The 19,298-nt window shown below is 63.7% G+C and overlaps 1 protein-coding gene across 1 annotated transcript in view; it reads right to left on the bottom strand.

The window, feature by feature from the left end:
• The window catches only part of WDR90 (WD repeat domain 90), a gene marked incomplete at its 5' end in the record, with an annotated part of 56,244 nt that overhangs the window by 22,138 nt on the left and 14,808 nt on the right, over nucleotides 1-19,298 (bottom strand). The window contains 11 exons of the mRNA XM_068147380.1: nucleotides 366-403; nucleotides 483-616; nucleotides 3,572-3,700; nucleotides 4,135-4,296; nucleotides 5,493-5,623; nucleotides 10,436-10,566; nucleotides 11,284-11,423; nucleotides 12,104-12,339; nucleotides 13,607-13,723; nucleotides 15,700-15,812; nucleotides 16,900-17,037. Of these exons, the coding sequence (XP_068003481.1) occupies nucleotides 366-403; nucleotides 483-616; nucleotides 3,572-3,700; nucleotides 4,135-4,296; nucleotides 5,493-5,623; nucleotides 10,436-10,566; nucleotides 11,284-11,423; nucleotides 12,104-12,339; nucleotides 13,607-13,723; nucleotides 15,700-15,812; nucleotides 16,900-17,037 (1,469 nt within the window). The remainder of the gene's footprint in view (nucleotides 1-365; nucleotides 404-482; nucleotides 617-3,571; nucleotides 3,701-4,134; nucleotides 4,297-5,492; nucleotides 5,624-10,435; nucleotides 10,567-11,283; nucleotides 11,424-12,103; nucleotides 12,340-13,606; nucleotides 13,724-15,699; nucleotides 15,813-16,899; nucleotides 17,038-19,298) is intronic.

Here is a 19,298-nt window from a genome sequence, read left to right on the forward strand (position 1 = left end):
CCGGGGTTCTGTGCTGATTTCTCCAGCTCCCTCCTGCACAGGAGAGGTCTCCTCTCTGTCCTTCAAAAGAAGGAAAGGACACAGAGGGAGGGAAAGTGCAAGGTGGAAGAGATGGAGGCAGGGAAAGCCAAAGGCAAAGCTGAAAGAGCCACCAGAAAATCCAGAGGAGCTCTGCTCAGAGCTGCCCTCCGTGGCACACCCCCACGGGTTCATTGGAGTCCTTTGGGGCTAATGAGCTGCTTAGCCCCCTGCTGGGGCACACCCCCGGGGGGAAGCACCAAGAACCCCCAAGCAGCTCAACCCTCTGCCACCAGCAGCAGTGGAAGAGCAGCCAAGCAGCACCAGGCAAGGCAGGAGGCACTCACCTGCGCCTGGCAGCAGGGTGGCACGGGGGGAACAGGGCCTGGGAAGGCAAGGAGAGGAGTGTCAGGTGGGAGGGCATGGGCAGGGGAGCTGGGGGGAAGCACTGCCCAGCACCTTACCCAGCTGGGGGTGACCTCTCTGCAGGCAGAGCCAGGAAATCCCAGAGGAAGATGGCATCTCCCACGCTGACAACGCGCTGCTGGTCGGGGGTGAAGGCCACCTGGCACACTGCTGCTGAGTGCCCAATGTACACCTGGGGAGAGCATGCCCTGCAGCTGCCCTGCACCTAGTGCCCAGCACACCCCTAGTGCCCAGCACACCCCTAGTGCCCTGCACCCCTAGTGCCCAGCACCCCCCAGTGCCCAGCACCCCCTACTGCCCAGCACCTCCTAGTGCCCAGCACCCCCTAGTGCCCAGCAGCCCCTAGTGCCCAGCACACCCCTAGTGCCCAGCACCCCCCTAGTGCCCAGCACCCCCTAGTGCCCAGCACCCCCCTAGTGCCCAGCACCCCCTAGTGCCCAGCACCCCCCTAGTGCCCAGCACCCCCTAGTGCCCAGCACACCCCTAGTGCCCAGCACCCCCTAGTGCCCTGCACCCCCTAGTGCCCAGCACACCCCTAGTGCCCAGCACACCCCAGTGCCCAGCACCCCAGTAGTGCCCAGCACACCCCTAGTGCCCAGCACCCCCCTAGTGCCCAGCACACCCCTAGTGCCCAGCACCCCGTAGTGCCCAGCACCCTCCTAGTGCCCAGCACCTCCTAGTGCCCAGCACCCCCTAGTGCCCAGCACCTCCTAGTGCCCAGCACACCCCTAGTGCCCAGCACCCCCTAGTGCCCAGCACCCCCCTAGTGCCCAGCACCTCCTAGTGCCCAGCACCTCCTAGTGCCCAGCACCCCCTAGAGCCCAGCACCCCCTAGTGCCCAGCACCTCCTAGTGCCCAGCACCTCCTAGTGCCCAGCACCCCCCAGTGCCCAGCACCTCCTAGTGCCCAGCACCTCCTAGTACCCAGCACACCCCTAGTGCCCAGCACCCCCTAGTACCCAGCACACCCCTAGTGCCCAGCACCCCCCTAGTGCCCTGCACCCCTAGTGCCCTGCACCCCCTAGTACCCAGCACACCCCTAGTGCCCAGCACCCCCCTAGTGCCCAGCACCCCCTAGTGCCCAGCACCCCCTAGTGCCCAGCATCTCCTAGTGCCCAGCACCCCCTAATGCCCAGCATCTCCTAGTGCCCAGCACCCCCCTAGTGCCCAGCACCTCCTAGTGCCCAGCACCCCCCTAGTGCCCAGCACCCCCCTAGTGCCCAGCAGCCCCTAGTGCCCAGCACCCCCCTAGTGCCCAGCACCTCCTAGTGCCCAGCACCCCCCTAGTGCCCAGCACCTCCTAGTGCCCAGCACCTCCCTAGTGCCCAGCACCTCCTAGTGCCCAGCACCTCCCTAGTGCCCAGCACCCCCCTAGTGCCCAGCACCTCCCTAGTGCCCAGCACCCCCCTAGTGCCCAGCACCTCCTAGTGCCCAGCACCTCCCTAGTGCCCAGCACCTCCCTAGTGCCCAGCACCTCCTAGTGCCCAGCACCCCCCTAGTGCCCAGCACACCCCTAGTGCCCAGCACCCCCTAGTGCCCAGCACCCCCTAGTGCCCTGCACCCCCCTAGTGCCCAGCAGGGTGGTGGTACCTCCACTGCCTGCCCTGCAGGTGCCCTGCACCCCCCTAGTGCCCAGCACCCCCTGCCCTAGCAGGGTGCTGGTACTCCACTGCCTGCCCTGCAGGTGCCCTAGCAGGGTGCTGGTACTCCACTGCCTGCCCTGCAGGTGCCCTAGCAGGGTGGTGGCACTCCACTGCCTGCCCTGCAGGTGCCCTAGCAGGGTGGTGGCACTCCACTGCCTGCCCTGCAGGTGCCCTAGCAGGGTGCTGGTACTCCACTGCCTGCCCTGCAGGTGCCCTAGCAGGGTGGTGGCACTCCACTGCCTGCCCTGCAGATGCCCTAGCAGGGTGGTGGCACTCCACTGCCTGCCCTGCAGGTGCCCTAGCAGGGTGGTGGCACTCCACTGCCTGCCCTGCAGGTGCCCTAGCAGGGTGGTGGCACTCCACTGCCTGCCCTGCAGGTGCCCTAGCAGGGTGGTGGCACTCCACTGCCTGCCCTGCAGGTGCCCTAGCAGGGTGGTGGCACTCCACTGCCTGCCCTGCAGGTGCCCTAGCAGGGTGGTGGCACTCCACTGCCTGCCCTGCAGGTGCCCTAGCAGGGTGGTGGCACTCCACTGCCTGCCCTGCAGATGCCCTAGCAGGGTGGTGGCACTCCACTGCCTGCCCTGCAGCTGCCCTAGCAGGGTGCTGGTACTCCACTGCCTGCCCTGCAGGTGCCCTAGCAGGGTGCTGGTACTCCACTGCCTGCCCTGCAGGTGCCCTAGCAGGGTGGTGGCACTCCACTGCCTGCCCTGCAGCTGCCCTAGCAGGGTGGTGGCACTCCACTGCCTGCCCTGCAGCTGCCCTAGCAGGGTGGTGGCACTCCACTGCCTGCCCTGCAGCTGCCCTAGCAGGGTGGTGGCACTCCACTGCCTGCCCTGCAGCTGCCCTAGCAGGGTGGTGGCACTCCACTGCCTGCCCTGCAGCTGCCCTAGCAGGGTGGTGGCACTCCACTGCCTGCCCTGCAGATGCCCTAGCAGGGTGGTGGCACTCCACTGCCTGCCCTGCAGGTGCCCTAGCAGGGTGGTGGCACTCCACTGCCTGCCCTGCAGCTGCCCTAGCAGGGTGCTGGTACTCCACTGCCTGCCCTGCAGCTGCCCTAGCAGGGTGCTGGTACTCCACTGCCTGCCCTGCAGAGCTGCTGTCCCCCCTGATGCCCACAGGCCACCCCCCGCTCCTGCAGCTCTCAGCCCCAGGGCTGATCAGCCCCAGCTGACCTTCCCCATAGGGATCTGGAGAAGGAAGCAGAAGCTGAGAAGCCTCCAGGCCCCCTCCTAGCTCCCAAGACCTTTGAAGCCTTCTCTGGGTGGCTCTTCCCTGGCAGGTAGCCCCAGCCTCTGTCCTGCCCTCGGGGGTGCTCTGGCAGCCCCAGCCCGTGCCCAGCGCTGGGCACCAGCGAGAATGGGAGCAGGGCTGTGTCTCTCAGCTGCTGGGCAGGCTGGGGCTGGGGCCAGGTGACACAGAGAGCATTTGCTGCTGCCTTCTGCAGGGCTTCAGCACCCCCCCACCCCCCTCCAGCCCCAGCAGTACCTGGCAGTTGCCATGGAAGCTCCTCTGGTAGTCCCACACCTTGATGGCCTTGTGGGCAGCGGTGAGCAGGTGCCTGCTGTCCTTGCTCAGGGCCAAGGCAGAGCAGCACAGCTTGTGCCCAGGAGACACCTGAGGGCAGGGGACAGCAGCAGCAGCCTTAGCCAGGCACGGGCAGGTCCTTGGTTCTGCTTCAGCAGGAGGACAGGAGTGTGACAGCATCCAAGCCACCCTGAGCACCACAGCAGGACAGCCACAGGTTTGCCACTCATACACAACCCCAGAACCCCAACGTTGGGGGGTGGGAAGGGAGCTCTGGAGCTCCCCCAGCCCAAGCCCTGCTCCAGCAGGGCACCCACAGCAGCTTGCCCAGCAGCACAATGCCCAGGGGGGGTTGGGAGACTCCACAACCACTTTGGGCAGCCTGCTCCAGGCCTCCAGCAGCCTCACCCCACAGAAGCCATCTCAGAGAAGTGATTTCTGTTCCTCTGAAGCCCAGGAGCTCCAGGATGAGCTGCTCCCCCCCTCAGCTTCCTGCAGGCCCCAGAGGGGGGTCAGTGTCCTACCTCCCGCAGCAGCTGCCCTGTCTCTGCATCAAGCACCAGGATCCTGCTGGAGGAAGTGGACACCAGGAGCTCTCCTGCAGGCACTGCAGCAAAGCAGAGCCTCCTTGCAGAGTCCAAGGCTGTGCTGCTCACACCCAGGGTGCTGATGTCCACCCTCAGCAGCTGTGGAAGAAGAAACTACTGAACAAGTGTCCTGGAGGCAGAACTGCAGAGCCCTGGGATTGCTCTCCTGGTTCTATGGTGAGGCTACAGAGTGCCCAGACCCTTCCCTTCCATCTAATGAGGGCCCCAGGGGCCAGCAATGCTCCTGCTGCCCAGGAAAGCAGCTCCCAGAGAGGTGTCAGAGCAGAGGGCCTGCACAAGGCTACTCAAATTACCTTTCTGGAGGGGAGTCACAGAATGGCTCAGGCTGGAATGGACCTCAGAGCTCATCTGCTCCAAACCCCTGCCGTGCCCAGGGGCAGCTCTCAGCTGGAGTCAGCTGCTCAGGGCCTCATCCAGCCTGGCCTTCAGCACCCCCAGGCAGGAGGCAGCCACAGACTCCCTGGGCAGCCCGGGCCAGAGCCTCAGCAGCCTCACACTCAACAACTTCTTCCTCAGCTCCACTCTAACCCTGCTCTGCCTCAGCTCCAAACCATTCCCCCTGGGCCTGCCTCAGACCCCCTCAGCCAAAGTTCCTCTGCAGCCTTCCTAAGTGAAGCTGGAGAAGAAGAAACCTTGACTGTGTTGATTCTACATGACCATAAAATGCTTTAGGTTGGAAGAGACCTTCCAAGCTCACCCAGGGCAAGCCCTGCAGCCAGCAGGGACAGCTGCAGCCACAGCAGGCTGCTCCCAGCCCCAACCAACCTGCCCTGCACTGCTGCCAGCCATGGGGCAGCTCCACCTCTCTGGGCAGCCTGGCACAGGCTCTCCCCACCCTCAGCACCAAACAGTTCTCCTTCTCTCCACTCTCAGCCTCCCTCTTGCACTTCAAACCATCCCCCCTTGGCCTGGCCCAACAGGCCCTGCTCAGCACTCTGTCCCCAGCTCTCTTCTGGCCTCTTGAAGCCCTGCAAGGCCACCAGGAGGTCTCCCTGGAGCCTTCTCCTCTGCAGGCTGCACAACCCCAACCCTCCCAGCCTGGCCTCCCAGCAGAGGGCTTCCAGCCTTGGATCATTGCTGTGTTGCTGTCTCACAGAGCAGAAAGCAAAGCTCACTGCAACGTCCTGAGCAGGCATCTGCAGGGCCACCTGCAGCGCTGCCACTGCCCAGCGCCCCTCATCCATCTGCTGCAGCCTCTCCCCTCCAGGCACCCCAGCCTGCGGCTCCTGCTCTCCTCCTCCCCTCCCCCAGCAGGAGGGCAGCCCAGCATGTACCTGATGTAGGGAGCAGGCCTCCATCACAGTCACAAGGCTCTTGGAGGGTCCCACGAAGGCCAGCAGCCTGCTGTCCTCACTGACCACCAGCGCGGCCGCGGCGCTGCCGCCATCCGGGGCCACCACGCCGCCTGGGGAGCAGAGCGAGAGGCAGTGAGGCAAGCAGCAAAGAGCACTGCAGCCAGCTCAGGCCAGCTGCTGCTGCTGACCACCTCTGCCTCAGCCTGGGGCTCACATCCTGGCCTGAATCCCTGCTGAACATCACAGCACCACACACAACAGTTTGGGTTGGAAGAGACCTTCAAGATCATCCAGTTCCTATCACCCTCCAAAGTCCCTCCCCAGCTTTCCTGCAGCCCCCTGCAGCTCCTGGAAGGCCACAAGGAGGTCTCCTGGGAGCCTTCTCCTCTCCAGCCTGCACAACCCCAACTCTCTCAGGCTGTCCTCAGAGCAGAGCAGCTCCAGCCCTCTGCTCCTCCTCGTGGCCTTTTCTCTGGACACCTTCCAGCCCCTCCAGACCCTTCCTGGCACAGAGGCTCCAGAACTGGCCCCAGAGCTCCAGCTGTGGTCTCAGCAGAGTGGAGCAGAGGGGCAGAATCCCCTCCCTGGCCCTGCTGGCCACACTTCTCTTGCTGCAGCCCAGGCTCTGCTGGGCTCCCTGCATGAGCAGCAGGGTGAGCAGTTCTGTGACTGGGTTGTGAAACACAGGAGCCCCAGCCCAGCCTCCTGTGGTGTGCTGGCCCCAGGGCACAGACCTGAAGAGCACTGCTGGGGGCTGCTGCTTCTCCCTTCCAACCAGGCAAGGTCTGGTGTGGTGGGGATGCCTGCACGGATGGCAGACAGACAGCTCCGGCCTGCACCAGGCCACTCAGGCCAGCACCAGGCCACTCAGGCCAGCACCAGGCCACTCAGGCCAGCTCCGGCCAGCTCTGGTCAGCTCCAGTGCTATGCCATCCTTGGTCCTGCCGTGGTTCTTGTAGGGGGTTTAGAATCACAGAATCAATCAGGTTGGAAAAAACCTCAGAGATCACCAAGTCCAAGCTGTCACCCAGCACCTCCTGACAGCTAACCCATGGCTCCAAGGGCCACATCCAGTCCCCTCTGGAACACCTTCTGGAATGTGCTGCCCAGGGAGGTGGTGGAGGCACCATCCCTATGGCCAATTACTCTCTCTGGGAAGAACTTTCTCCTCACTCCAGCCTAAACCTCCCCTGGCACAGCTTGAGACTGTGTCCTCTTGCTCTGCTGCGCTGCGCTGTCTGCGCTCTTCTGTGCTGCACTGTCTGTGCTCTGCTGCGCTCTGCTGCGCTGTCCGCGCTCTTCTGTGCTCTGCTGCGCTGCGCTCTGCTCTGCTGTGCTGTCTGCGCTCCTCTGTGCTGTGCTGCGCTGTCTGCGCTCCTCTGTGCTGCGCTGTCTGCGCTCTGCTGTGCTGCGCTGTCTGCGCTCTGCTGCGCTCTGCTGCGCTGCGCTCTGCTGCGCTCTGCTGTGCTGCGCTCTTCTGTGCTGCGCTGTCTGTGCTCTTCTGTGCTGCGCTGTCTGTGCTCTGCTGCGCTCTGCTGCGCTCTGCTGTGCTGCGCTGTCTGCACTCTTCTGTGCTCTGCTGCACTGCGCTCTTCTGTGCTGCGCTGTCCGCGCTCTTCTGTGCTCTGCTGCGCTGCGCTCTGCTCTGCTGTGCTGTCTGCGCTCCTCTGTGCTGTGCTGCGCTGTCTGCGCTCCTCTGTGCTGCGCTGTCTGCGCTCTGCTGTGCTGCGCTGTCTGCGCTCTGCTGTGCTGCGCTGTCTGCGCTCTGCTGCGCTGTCTGCGCTCTGCTGCGCTGCGCTGTCTGCGCTCTGCTGTGCTGCGCTGTCTGCGCTCCTCTGTGCTGCGCTGTCTGCGCTCTGCTGTGCTGCGCTGTCTGCGCTCTGCTGTGCTGCGCTGTCTGCGCTCTGCTGTGCTGCGCTGTCTGCGCTCTGCTGCGCTCTGCTGCGCTGCGCTCTGCTGCGCTCTGCTGTGCTGCGCTCTTCTGTGCTGCGCTGTCTGTGCTCTTCTGTGCTGCGCTGTCTGTGCTCTGCTGCGCTCTGCTGCGCTCTGCTGTGCTGCGCTGTCTGCACTCTTCTGTGCTCTGCTGCACTGCGCTCTTCTGTGCTGCGCTGTCCGCGCTCTTCTGTGCTCTGCTGCGCTGCGCTCTGCTCTGCTGTGCTGTCTGCGCTCCTCTGTGCTGTGCTGCGCTGTCTGCGCTCCTCTGTGCTGCGCTGTCTGCGCTCCTCTGTGCTGCGCTGTCTGCGCTCTGCTGTGCTGCGCTGTCTGCGCTCTGCTGCGCTGTCTGCGCTCTGCTGCGCTGCGCTGTCTGCGCTCTGCTGCGCTGCGCTGTCTGCGCTCCTCTGTGCTGCGCTGTCTGCGCTCTGCTGTGCTGCGCTGTCTGCGCTCTGCTGCGCTCTGCTGCGCTGCGCTCTGCTGCGCTCTGCTGTGCTGCGCTCTTCTGTGCTGCGCTGTCTGTGCTCTTCTGTGCTGCGCTGTCTGTGCTCTGCTGCGCTCTGCTGCGCTCTGCTGTGCTGCGCTCTTCTGTGCTGCGCTGTCTGCACTCTTCTGTGCTCTGCTGCACTGCGCTCTTCTGTGCTGCGCTGTCTGCGATCTTCTGTGCTCTGCTGCACTGCGCTCTTCTGTGCTGCGCTGTCTGCGATCTTCTGTGCTCTGCTGCACTGCGCTCTGCTGTGCTGCGCTGTCTGCGCTCTTCTGTGCTCTGCTGCACTGCGCTCTTCTGTGCTGCGCTGTCTGCGATCTTCTGTGCTCTGCTGCACTGCGCTCTGCTGTGCTGCGCTGTCTGCGCTCTTCTGTGCTCTGCTGCACTGCGCTCTGCTGTGCTGCGCTGTCTGCGCTCTTCTGTGCTCTGCTGCGCTGCGCTCTGCTGTGCTGTGCTGTCTGCGCTCTTCTGTGCTCTGCTGCGCTGCGCTCTGCTGTGCTGCACTGTCTGCGCTCTTCTGTGCTCTGCTGCGCTGCGCTCTGCTGTGCTGTGCTGTCTGCGCTCTTCTGTGCTCTGCTGCGCTGCGCTCTGCTGTGCTGCGCTGTCTGCGCTCTTCTGTGCTCTGCTGCGCTGCGCTCTGCTGTGCTGTGCTGTCTGCGCTCTTCTGTGCTCTGCTGCACTGCGCTCTGCTGTGCTGCGCTGTCTGCGCTCTTCTGTGCTCTGCTGCGCTGCGCTCTGCTGTGCTGTGCTGTCTGCGCTCTTCTGTGCTCTGCTGCGCTGCGCTCTGCTGTGCTGCACTGTCTGCGCTCTTCTGTGCTCTGCTGCACTGCGCTCTGCTGTGCTGCGCTGTCTGCGCTCTTCTGTGCTGTCTGCGCTCTGCTGTGCTGCGCTGTCTGCGCTCTTCTGTGCTGTCTGCGCTCTGCTGTGCTGTCTGCGCTCTGCTGTGCTCTGCTGCGCTGCACTCTGCTGTGCTGCGCTGTCTGCGCTCTGCTGTGCTCTGCTGCGCTGCGCTCTGCTGTGCTGCGCTGTCTGCGCTCTTCTGTGCTGTGCTGCACCGTGCTGTCCGTGCTCTGCGCTGCGCTCTGCTGTGCTGCGCTGTCTGCGCTCTTCTGTGCTGTCTGCGCTCTGCTGTGCTGCGCTGTCTGCGCTCTTCTGTGCTGTCTGCGCTCTGCTGTGCTGTCTGCGCTCTTCTGTGCTCTGCTGCGCTGCGCTCTGCTGTGCTGCGCTGTCTGCGCTCTGCTGTGCTCTGCTGCGCTGCGCTCTGCTGTGCTGCGCTGTCTGCGCTCTTCTGTGCTGTGCTGCACCGTGCTGTCCGTGCTCTGCGCTGCGCTCTGCTGTGCTGCACTGTCTGTGCTCTTCTGTGCTCTGCTGTCTGCACTATTCTGTGCTCTGCTGTGCTGTCTGCACTCTTCTGCACTCTGCTGCGCTCTGCTGTGCTGCGCTGTGTGTGCTCTGCTGTGCTCTGCTGCGCTGCGCTCTGCTGTGCTGCGCTGTCTGCGCTCCTCTGTGCTGCGCTGCACTGTCTGCGCTCTGCTGCGCTCTTCTGTGCTGTGCTGTCTGCGCTCTTCTGTGCTGTGCTGTCTGCGCTCTTCTGTGCTGTGCTGCGCTGCGCTCTGCTGTGCTGTCTGCGCTCCTCTGTGCTCTGCTGCACTGCGCTCTGCTGTGCTGCGCTGTGCTTCGCTCTGCTGTGCTGTGCTCTGCTGCGCTGTCTGCGCTCTGCTGTGCTGCGCTGCGCTGGGGATCAGCTCTGCTCTTGGGTTCTGTGGGTACCTCCCAGGGCTGTGCCTTGCTTTGGTGCCCCGCAGCGCTCCGGCACAGCCTCCTCTGCCTTCACATTAACTGAAGTTGTGGCTATGGGCACCTGGGGTACTGTAACTGATTCCTCATGGAGACGAGCTCACTGGAACACCATCCCATAAAGAAACCCAACAGGGCAGCCACAGAACAGAGAGAGTCAGGGCTGGGGCATCAGTAAGAAGAATCTCTGGCCCTGCTCCAGCTCCTCAGTGTCCTCCCTGCAGTTAGGGCCCAGAACTGAACCAGCCCTCAAGCTGTGGCCTCCCCAGTGCCCAGCCCATAGGCACAATCCCTGCCCTGCTCCTGCTGCCACCCCACTGCTGCTCCAGGCCAGGCTGCTGCTGCCCTTTTTGCCCACCTGGGCACTCCCTGGCTCCTCTCCAGCTGCTGGCACCCAGCACCCCCATGCCTTTTCCACCAGGCAGCTTTCTGGCCTCTACCCCAAGCCAAGCAGGAAGACTCTACACTTGTGTCACCTTAGGCACTGGGCTGTGACCCCAGAGCTGCAGGGACAGGTCTGTGTGAGTGCAGCACACTGATGGAATCAAAACCCTGAGCAGGCTGAGAGCACTTGGAGCAGGGTGAGGAGCTGGCAGGGACCAGGGTTTGCCTCACACAAAGGACACAGAAGGCTCATCAGAAAATACCTTGTTTGGCTTCAGTGCTAGGAGCAGGAGAAAGGCCACCCCCAACCCCAGAGCCTTACCCAGCACCCTCAGGACTTGGCTTTTCTCTGCCAGACAGCTGTAAAGAGCCAGAGTTCCCTGCAGACAGGAGCTGAACATGAACTGGCCATCTGGAGAGAAGGTCAGGCCAGTGATCACAGTGTGGTGCTGCCTGGAGGAGAGCAGAAGACACCAAAAAGGAGAGGAGAGAAACCAAGCAAGCAAGCCAGCCACCCCCAAAGCCACCAGCAGCACTGAGAGGGAGGTGCTGCAGAACTCAGGACAGCCAGGGGCAGGCTGAGGACCTCAGCAGGCTCACAGCTCCAGCAGCCTAGGACAAGCAACCCTCCAGATCTTGGGAGCAGTCAGGGGCAGCACTCCAGCTGGGGCAGGATGGGACACAGTCCCCTGTGGAGCATCCTCTGTTTCCCACACTGAGGCTCACCAGGGCTCCCTGCTCAGCCCTCTCCAGGACAAGCTCTTCCCTACTGTTGCCCAGCTGCCCGCTGGGAAGCCACAGAGGAAGCCCTCACAGCCTTCACAGCTTGGACTCCTCCCACCCAGAGCCTTGGCACAGGAGGTTCTCTCTGCCTGGAAGCCACTCAGCTGGGACACAAGGATGTCAGGGTCAAGACCAGGACCTCTCCCATCTCCATGGTCATCACTGTGACTCACAAGGAGCCCCAGCTAGATCCATCCCTGCCATGGGGCAGCTCCCACAGCAAGAGCTTCCCAGAGTCCCAGCATGGTGGAGGGCTGGAAAGGAGCTCTGGAGCTCACCCAGCCCAAGCCCTGCTCCAGCAGGGCACCCACAGCAGCTTGCCCAGGAGGGGTTGGAATCACTCCACACAGCCAGAGGGAAGCTCTTCCACACTCAGGTGGAACTCACTTGTGCTCCACCAGCAGATCAGAGGAAGCCAAGCTGAAGGTCTGCACCAAGCCACTGCTGAAGCCACAGGCCAGGATCTGCTGGGTGGGATGGAAGGCCACAGCACAGGGCATGTCCTCAGCACTGCTGAACTCATAGAGCTGCAGGGAACAGACAGACCACGGGCATGGAGCTGCAGAAACCTGCATTCCACTGCTGAACCTCCACCCCTGCAGGGCCCACAGCAGAAAGCTGACCTTGCCCTCATGCACCCAGAGCCCAGGGAAGCCTCTGAGCATTTTGTGCTGTGTTCAAGGCCAATGTGTTAAACATGAAGGCAAAGAGCATTTGTGGTTAACCATCATGCAGAGGTTAGGGCCAGAGCAGGCACTAAGCTGAACCTCTCCAAACTCCACACTTCCAAAGCAATCCCAGACTGAGGTTCCAAAGGAACCTCACCCTGGAGCAGGCTGCAGGAAGACCTCAGAGCAGCCTTCCAGTACCTGAAGGGGCTCCAGGAGAGCTGGGGAGGGACTTGGGACAAGGGCTGGGACTGCCAGGCCCAGGGACAATGGCTTTGAGCTGGGAGAGAGGAGACAGAGTGGAGAGGAGGAAGAAATTCTTAGCAGTGAGGCTGGGGAGACTCTGGCACAGGCTGCCCAGGGAGGCTGTGGCTGCCTCCTGCCTGGAGGTGTTCAGGGCCAGGCTGGATGAGGCCTTGAGCAGCCTGTGCTGGTGGGAGGGGTCCCTGCCCATGGCAGGGGACTGGAGCTGGGTGATCTTGATGCTCCCTCTCACCCCAGCCCATGCTGTGACTCTCTGGCTCTGTGCTCTTCCCTACCTGCTGCATGGAGCCAAGGTCCCAGACCTGGATGCTGCCATCCTGGGCCACTGTTGCCAGCTGCTCCCTGCTGCCCTGCAGGGAGAAGCTCAGCACTGGGCCCTGGGGGGAGCGCATCAGGGTGTAGCAGTCCCGGGACTGGATGTCCAGGCAGCCCAGGCTCCCCGTGCTGGTGGTGCTCAGCACCTTGCTGCTGTCTGGGCTGATGCAGATGGAGCTCAGTGGAGCCTCATGCCCTGGAGAAAAGCACAGGAATCAGCAAATCCCCTGGGAAAGCTCCCAAGCCACTCAGGGAAGCAAAGACACAGCAGTGAGCGTCCCAGGCCTCGAAGCCTGAGTGTTTGCAGGTCTGGCTTTAGAGGCAGAGGAGGCTTTGCCCCTTCTAGAAGCTGCCAGGCTCTGCTGCTCTGCTGATTCCTTCTGAAGTGCAGAACTGCTCAGCTTCACCCCTGGATTCCCCTGGGCAGCTGAGCCCTGGGGCCAAGGGCTCCAAAACTGGGACCAAGTCCCTGCTCTCACCCAGGAAAACCTTCTCAGGTACAAGAATGATCAGGGATGGCCCAGTGCCAGCTGCAGGAAGCTCAGCAAGCCCCAGGGCAAGGTCCTGCAGCTGGACCAGACCAAGACCACGCACAAGTCCAGGCTGGGTGCAGAGTGAGTTGAGAGCAGCCCTGAAGAAAGAGCCTTGGGACTGCTGAGCAGCTCCCCAGGAGCCAGCAGTGCCTCCTGCAGCCCTCAGGCAGCTGTGTGCTGGGCTGCAGCCAGAGCAGGCTGTGCAGAGGGCAGCAGAGGGGATTCTGCCCCTGGGCTCTGCTCTGCTCAGACCTCACCTCCAATCCTGCCTCCAGCTCTGCTGTCCCCAGCAGCAGAAGGACACAGAGCTGCTGGAGAGAGGCCAGAGGAGGCCACAAAGATGCTGCCAGGGCTGGAGCAGCTCTGCTGGGAGCACAGGCTGAGGGAGCTGGGGCTGTGCAGCCTGCAGAGGAGAAGGCTCCAGGGGCTCCTCAGAGCTGCTGCCAGGAGCTGAAGGGATCCTGCAGGAAGGCTGCAGAGGAACTTTGGCTGAGGGGGTCTGAGGCAGGCCCAGGGGGAAGGATTTGGAGCTGAGGCAGAGCAGGGTTAGAGTGGAGCTGAGGAAGAAGTTGTTGAGTGTGAGGCTGCTGAGGCTCTGGCCCAGGCTGCCCAGGGAGGCTGTGGCTGCCTCCTGCCTGGGGGTGCTGAAGGCCAGGCTGGATGAGGCCCTGAACAGCTGACTCCAGCTGAGAGCTGCCCCTGGGCACGGCAGGGGTTTGGAGCAGATGAGCTCTGAGGTCCCTTCCAACCTGAGCCAGTCTATGATTGTGTGGATAATTGTCCTTGGAGCCCTCCAAGCTCTAGGGACAGCTGGCACAGAGATGCCCTCACTCCTGAGTGCTGCTCTGCTCTGCCTGTGGGGCTCTGCTGTCCCAGCAGCAGGGTGATGGAGATGTGGAGCTCAGCAGCACAGCTCCCAGCCCTACTCACCTGCCTCCAAGACAGCAGCTGAGAAGTCCAAGGGCCACAGCCTCAGGTAGCCATCTTCTGACCCAGTGGCACAGAAGGTGGAGGAGATGCTGATACTGCTAATAGCAATCCCAGGGCCTGAAAAGCCAAGAAATAACACTGGAAGAAGAAGGCTCCAGCTGAGGGGGACCCCATCCAGGAGCTGAGCCCAGTGAGCCACCCACACCTGTGGCTGAAGCCTCAGGGGCAGCAGCCAGGAATCCCATGGAGACTAAAAGCAGAGGCTGAGGAGTTCCACCCAGCCCCCAGAACTCCAAACATGGAACCACTGAGGCTGGAGAGGATCTTCAAGATCACCAAGTCCAGCTGCCAGCCCAGCACTGCCAGGTCACCCCCAAACACCTTCCACCCCCTCCCTTTCCAGCACTCCTCTTTGCCACTGTGCAGCTCTCAGCAGTCACAGAAAGCCTTCACCACAGAGTCCCAAGCTGGTGGGGTGGGAAGGGAGCTCTGGAGCTCCCCCACCCAAGCCCTGCTCCAGCAGGGCACCCCCAGCACCCTGCCCAGCAGCACAGTGCCCAGGGGGGGTTGGAAGCTCTCCACACCAGCAGACTCCACAACCTCTCTGGGCAGCCTGCTCCAGGCCTCCAGCAGCCTCACCCCAAACAACTTTCTCCTCCTGCTCAGCTCCAACCTCCTGCCTGACACTTTCTGCCCCTTGCTGTCCCTTCTGCTGGCCCTGGGCAGCACTCAGCAGAGCCTGGCCCCAGCCTCTTGCCCCCCACAGCTCCTTTAGCTCTTGCTGAGCATTGCTCAGCTGCCCTCTGGGGCTGCTCTTCTGCAGGCTCTCAACCCCAGGGCTCTCAGCCTTTGCTGCTCCCAGAGCTGCTCCAGGCCCCTCAGCAGCTCTGCAGCCTCCCCTGGAACACTCTCACTGACACAAGCTGCCCAGGGATGTGGTTAAGACCCTGACCCTGGAGACAATCAAGGTCAGCCTTGAGGTGCCCTTGAGTTGGAGGTGTCCCTGCTGCCTGCAGAGGGTTGGCCAAGATGCCCTTGGAGGGTTCACTCTGTGACAGGGCTGTGCTCCACATCCCACACTGAAAAGTTAATTCTTCCTGCTGGTAGCACCAAGGGCAGGGCAGGAAGCTCTCCAGCTCAGGGGACAGCAACCTCCTAACCACCCTGCAGAGGCTGAACCATGAACAAATGCCCAGAGTCATCTTTTTTGGTTGGTCTGCTGAGCTCCTTCTCCACCTCTACATCAAGATCCCATCAGCACATGAAGACCTTGTTCCATGTTCCCAAAAGCAGCACAAGTCTGAAAGAGCAACCAGCATTCAGCTGCTGCAACTCTGCCTGCTGCACTTCAGAGGCAAAGAGCAACAATCAAAGCACCCCAAAACAGTCCAGGGCTTGGAGCAGCAGTGGGGTGGCAGCAGGAGCAGGGCAGGGATTGTGCCCCTGGGCTGGGCACTGCTGAGGCCACAGCTGAGTACTGGGTTCAGTTCTGGGCTCCTCACTCCAAGAAGGAGATTGAGGAGCTGGAGCAGGGCCAGAGAAGGGCAAGAGAGCTGGGGAAGGGTCTGGGGAAGAGGGCTGGGGAGGAGCAGCTGAGGGAGCTGGGGGTGTTGAGCCTGGAGCAGAGGAGGCTGAGGGAGACCTTATTGCTCTCTGCAGCTCCCTGAGAGGAGGCTGCAGCCAGCTGGGGCTTGGGCTCTGCTCCCAAGGAACAAGGGAGAGGACAAGAGGCAATGGCCTCAAGCTGCCCCGGGGCAGGTTTGGGTTGGCCATGAGGAACAATTTCTTCCCCTTGAGGGTTGTCCAGGCCTGGCCCAGGCTGCCCAGGGCAGTGGTGCAGTCCTCATGGCTGAACAGGTGCCAGAGCTGTGTGGCAGTGGTGCTGAGGGCCAGGGCTCGGCGGGGCTGAGGGCCAGGGCTCAGTGGTGCCCTGGCAGTGCTGGGGTAAGGCCTGGACTGGATGACCTCAAAGGTCTCTTCCAACCAAAACAATTCCATGACTCTAGACAGCTGCTTCATTGTACCAGAGATCCCTTTGGGCTCATTCCTGCCCCTGGTGCCGGCGCAGGTCCTGCCCTGCCTGCAGCTCCTACCTGTGGTGCCGCCTGCCCCGGGGGGCCGCAGGGGCAGGAGCTGCCGCACGCTCCGCACGCAGACCCTCTGGTAGTCCACTTCCAGGACGTGGCCACTCCTGCTGCTGACAAAGCTGTGAAGGAGAGAGACCTCTGCTGTGGCACCTCAGCTCAAGAAGAGCCCAGCTGGGGCTGAACTGCTGTGTTCAGGCTGTTTGGCAGTAACCCAAGAGGTCACAGGGGTGCCCCAGCGCACCCTGCCGGGGTCTGGACTGCAAATCCACAGCCCAGGCACAGCTTGCTGCTGTAGTTTCTGCCCCTCTGAAACAGTTAATCAGCAGAAGAGCTACAAGCTCAGGGCACACTTCAGAGAGGAATGTCCCCGAGGCAGGACACAGCCCAGGGGAGGGCAAGGTCAGGTGAGTCCTGCTCTGACACTCTGGAGCAGAGTGGGGGAGCAGCAAAGGTCTGGCTCTGGTGACTGAGGCCAGGCTGTGAGCCTGTCCATGCACAGAGCACAGAATCAGAGTTGTTTGGCCTGGAAAAGGCCTCTAAACTCTTCCAGTCCAGCACCCACCCAACCCCACCATGGCCAAGAAGCCATGGCCCCAAGTGCCATGGCCACAGGGTTCTGGAACACCTCCAGGCATGGGGACTGCACCACCCCCCTGGCAGCCTGGGCCAGGCCCTGACCACTCTGGCAGCAAAGACATTTGGCCTCCTCTCCAACCTAACCCTCCCCGGCACAGTTTCAGGCCATTGCCTCTCCTTCTGTCTAGGGAGCAGAGCCCAAGCCCCAGCTGGCTGCAGCCTCCTCTCAGGGAGCTGCAGAGAGCAATGAGGTCTCCCTCAGCCTCCTCTTCTCCAGGCTCAACACCCCCAGCTCCCTCAGCTGCTCCTCCCCAACCCTGTTGCCCCTCCCTGGCCCTACTCCAGCTCCTCAATGTCCTTCTCAGAGCTAAGCAGAAGTGTGAGGCTGGGGAGGGATTCAGTGAATACAGCAAGGGCAAGAGGACAGACACATTCCTTGGGCTCCCCTGCTAGCAGCTGCAGCTCTGCTGGGGAGGGAGAAGCTCTCCCAGCTCCAGGATTTGCAGCAAAAGCCCAAACCAAAGCCTCCCACTCCCACAGGGGACTGGGACGGAGGCAGCCAAGAGCTGCAGGGCTGCCTCCCTGCCTGCTGCCCCGGGGGGGTGATGGTGGAAGCCCTCAGGCCCTTACAGAGTGCGGTGGTGCAGGTGGAAGGCCAGGTCGGTGCAGTGCAGGAGCTGGAGGTGCCCCAGGGCCAGGGGGCAGGAGCGCAGGGCACCGCCGCGCAGGCGCCACAGCCGCACGTTGGCACTGCCGCACGATGCCAGCCTGCAACAGAGCCACACAGCATTGGGAGCCGGAAGGGACCCCCCCAGGCTCATCCCTCCAGCCCCCTGCAGCCACCTGGGGCAGCCACAGCCCGGGCTGCACCCATAGACGTGTGGCCAGCAGACCCAGAGAGCTGATCCTGCCACTCCTTTCCACAGAGGGCAACACCTCCATCCCTCCGGCCCCCTCTCCTGCCCCTCCTCCCTCCTCTCCTGCCCCTTCTGAGCAGCTTGCAGTCTGCCATGGCCATGCTCCAGGACAGGATCTACCCCAGAAGGCTTCTGTAATGGCCACAACCCTGTAGCTGCTTGCTGCAACACAGCCCCTCCTGCTGCCCTGCTGCCACCCAGACCCTGCTGCAGCCCTGCTGCTGCTGCCCAGCCCCTGCTGCAGCCCTGCTGCCGCCCAGCCCCTGCTGCAGCCCTGCTGCTGCTGCTCTGCTGCCACCCAGCCCACGCTTCTGCTTGCTGCCACCCAGCCCCTGCTGTTGCCCTGCCTCTGCCCTGCCCCTGCAGCTGCCCTGCCGCCGCCCAGCCCCTGCTGCTGCCCTGCTGCCACAGCCCAGCCCCTGCTGCTGCCCTGCTGCCACAGCCCAGCCCCTGCCGCTGCCCTGCTGCAGCCCAGCCACTGCTGCCGCCGCCCAACCCCTGCTGCTGCCCTACTGCCACCCAGCCCCTGCTGCTGCTTGCTGCCGCCCAGCCCCTGCTGCTGCTTGCTGCCCGCCCAACCCCTGCTGCTGCTTGCTGCCGCCCAACCCCTGCTGCTGCCCTACTGCCGCCCAACCCCTGCTGCTGCTTGCTGCCGCCCAGCCCCTGCTGCTGCCTGCTGCCGCCCAGCCCCTGCTGCTGCCCTGCCGCCTAGCCCCTGCTGCTGCCCTGCTGCCACAGCCCAGCCCCTGCTGCTGCCCTGCCTCCGCCCAGCCCCTGCTGCAGCCCTACTGCCACCCAGCCCCTGCTGCCGCCCTGCCTCCGCCCAGCCCCTGCTGCTGCTTGCTGCCACCCAGCCCCTGCTGCTGCCCTGCCGCCGCCCAGCCTCTGCTACTGCCCTGCTGCCACAGCCCAGCCCCTACAGCTGCCTTGCTGCCGCAGCCCAGCCCCTGCTGCTGACCTGCTGCCGCTCTGCTGCCACCACCCAGCCCCTGATGCTGCCCTGCTGCCACCACCCAGCGCCTGATGCTGCCCTGCTGCCACCCTGCCACCGGCTATCGCCGGCTGCTGCCCAGGCCCTGCTGCTGCCTGCCTCCGCCCAGCCCCTGCTGCCGCCCTACTGCCGCCACCCGGCCCCTGCTTCTGCCTGCTGCTTACTACCCGCCCAGCCCCTGCTTCTGCCTGCTGCCCTGCTGCTGCTCAGCCCCTGCTGCTGCCCTGCTACCACTGCCCAGCCCCTGCTGCTGCCCTGCTACCACTGCCCGGCCCCTGCTGCTGTCCTGATGCTTGCTGCCGCCCAGCCCCTGCTGCCGCAGCCCAGCCCTGCTGTTGACCTGCTGCCATGCTGCCACCCAGCCCCTGCCTCTGCCCTGCTGCTGCCTTGCCTCCACCCAGCCCCTGCTGCTGCTGCCCTGCCGCCGCCCAGACCCTGATGCTGCCCTGCTGCCGCTGCCCGGCCCCTGATGCTGCCCTGTTGCTGCCACACTGCCCCTGCAGCTGCCTACTACTTGCTACCACCCAGCCCCTGCTTCTGCCTGCTGCCCTGCTGCTGCTCAGCCCCTGCTGCTGCCCTGCTGCTGCCACCCGGCCCCTGCTGCTGCCCAGCCCCTGCTGCTTCTTGCTGCCACCCAGTCCCTGCCTCTGCCCTGCTGCTGCCCTGCCTCCGCTCAGCCCCTGCTGCTGCCCTGCCTCCGCCTGGCCCCTGCTGCTGCTGCCCAGCCCCTGCCTCTGCCCTGCTGCTGCCCTGCCTCCGCTCAGCCCCTGCTGCTGCCGACCAGCCCCTAATGCTGCCCTGCTGCCGCCACCCGGCCCCTTCTGAGGGGCAGGCAGCCTGGGCCTGCACCTCAGAGAGCACCACGAGCAGGAATGGCAACTGCCCAGCTCCAGCACCACCACTGCCCCCATGCCCTACCACATCCCTGCTGTTGATTGATGTGCACAGCTCACACTGGGCTGGGAGGGAGCCTCCAAGGGCATCCAACCCCCTGCAGGCAGCAGGGACAGCTCCAGCCAGAGCAGGCTGCCCAGGGACACAGCCAGGCTGAGCTTCAATGGCTCCAGGGATGAGGCCTCAAGCACCTCCCTGGGCAGCCTGTGCCAGTGTCTCCCCAGCCT

This window comes from Melanerpes formicivorus, unplaced genomic scaffold (assembly GCF_026170545.1).
Source record: "Melanerpes formicivorus ecotype bairdi unplaced genomic scaffold, bMelFor1.0.p_v2 SCAF_14, whole genome shotgun sequence".
NCBI classification, from domain to species: Eukaryota; Metazoa; Chordata; class Aves; order Piciformes; family Picidae; genus Melanerpes; species Melanerpes formicivorus.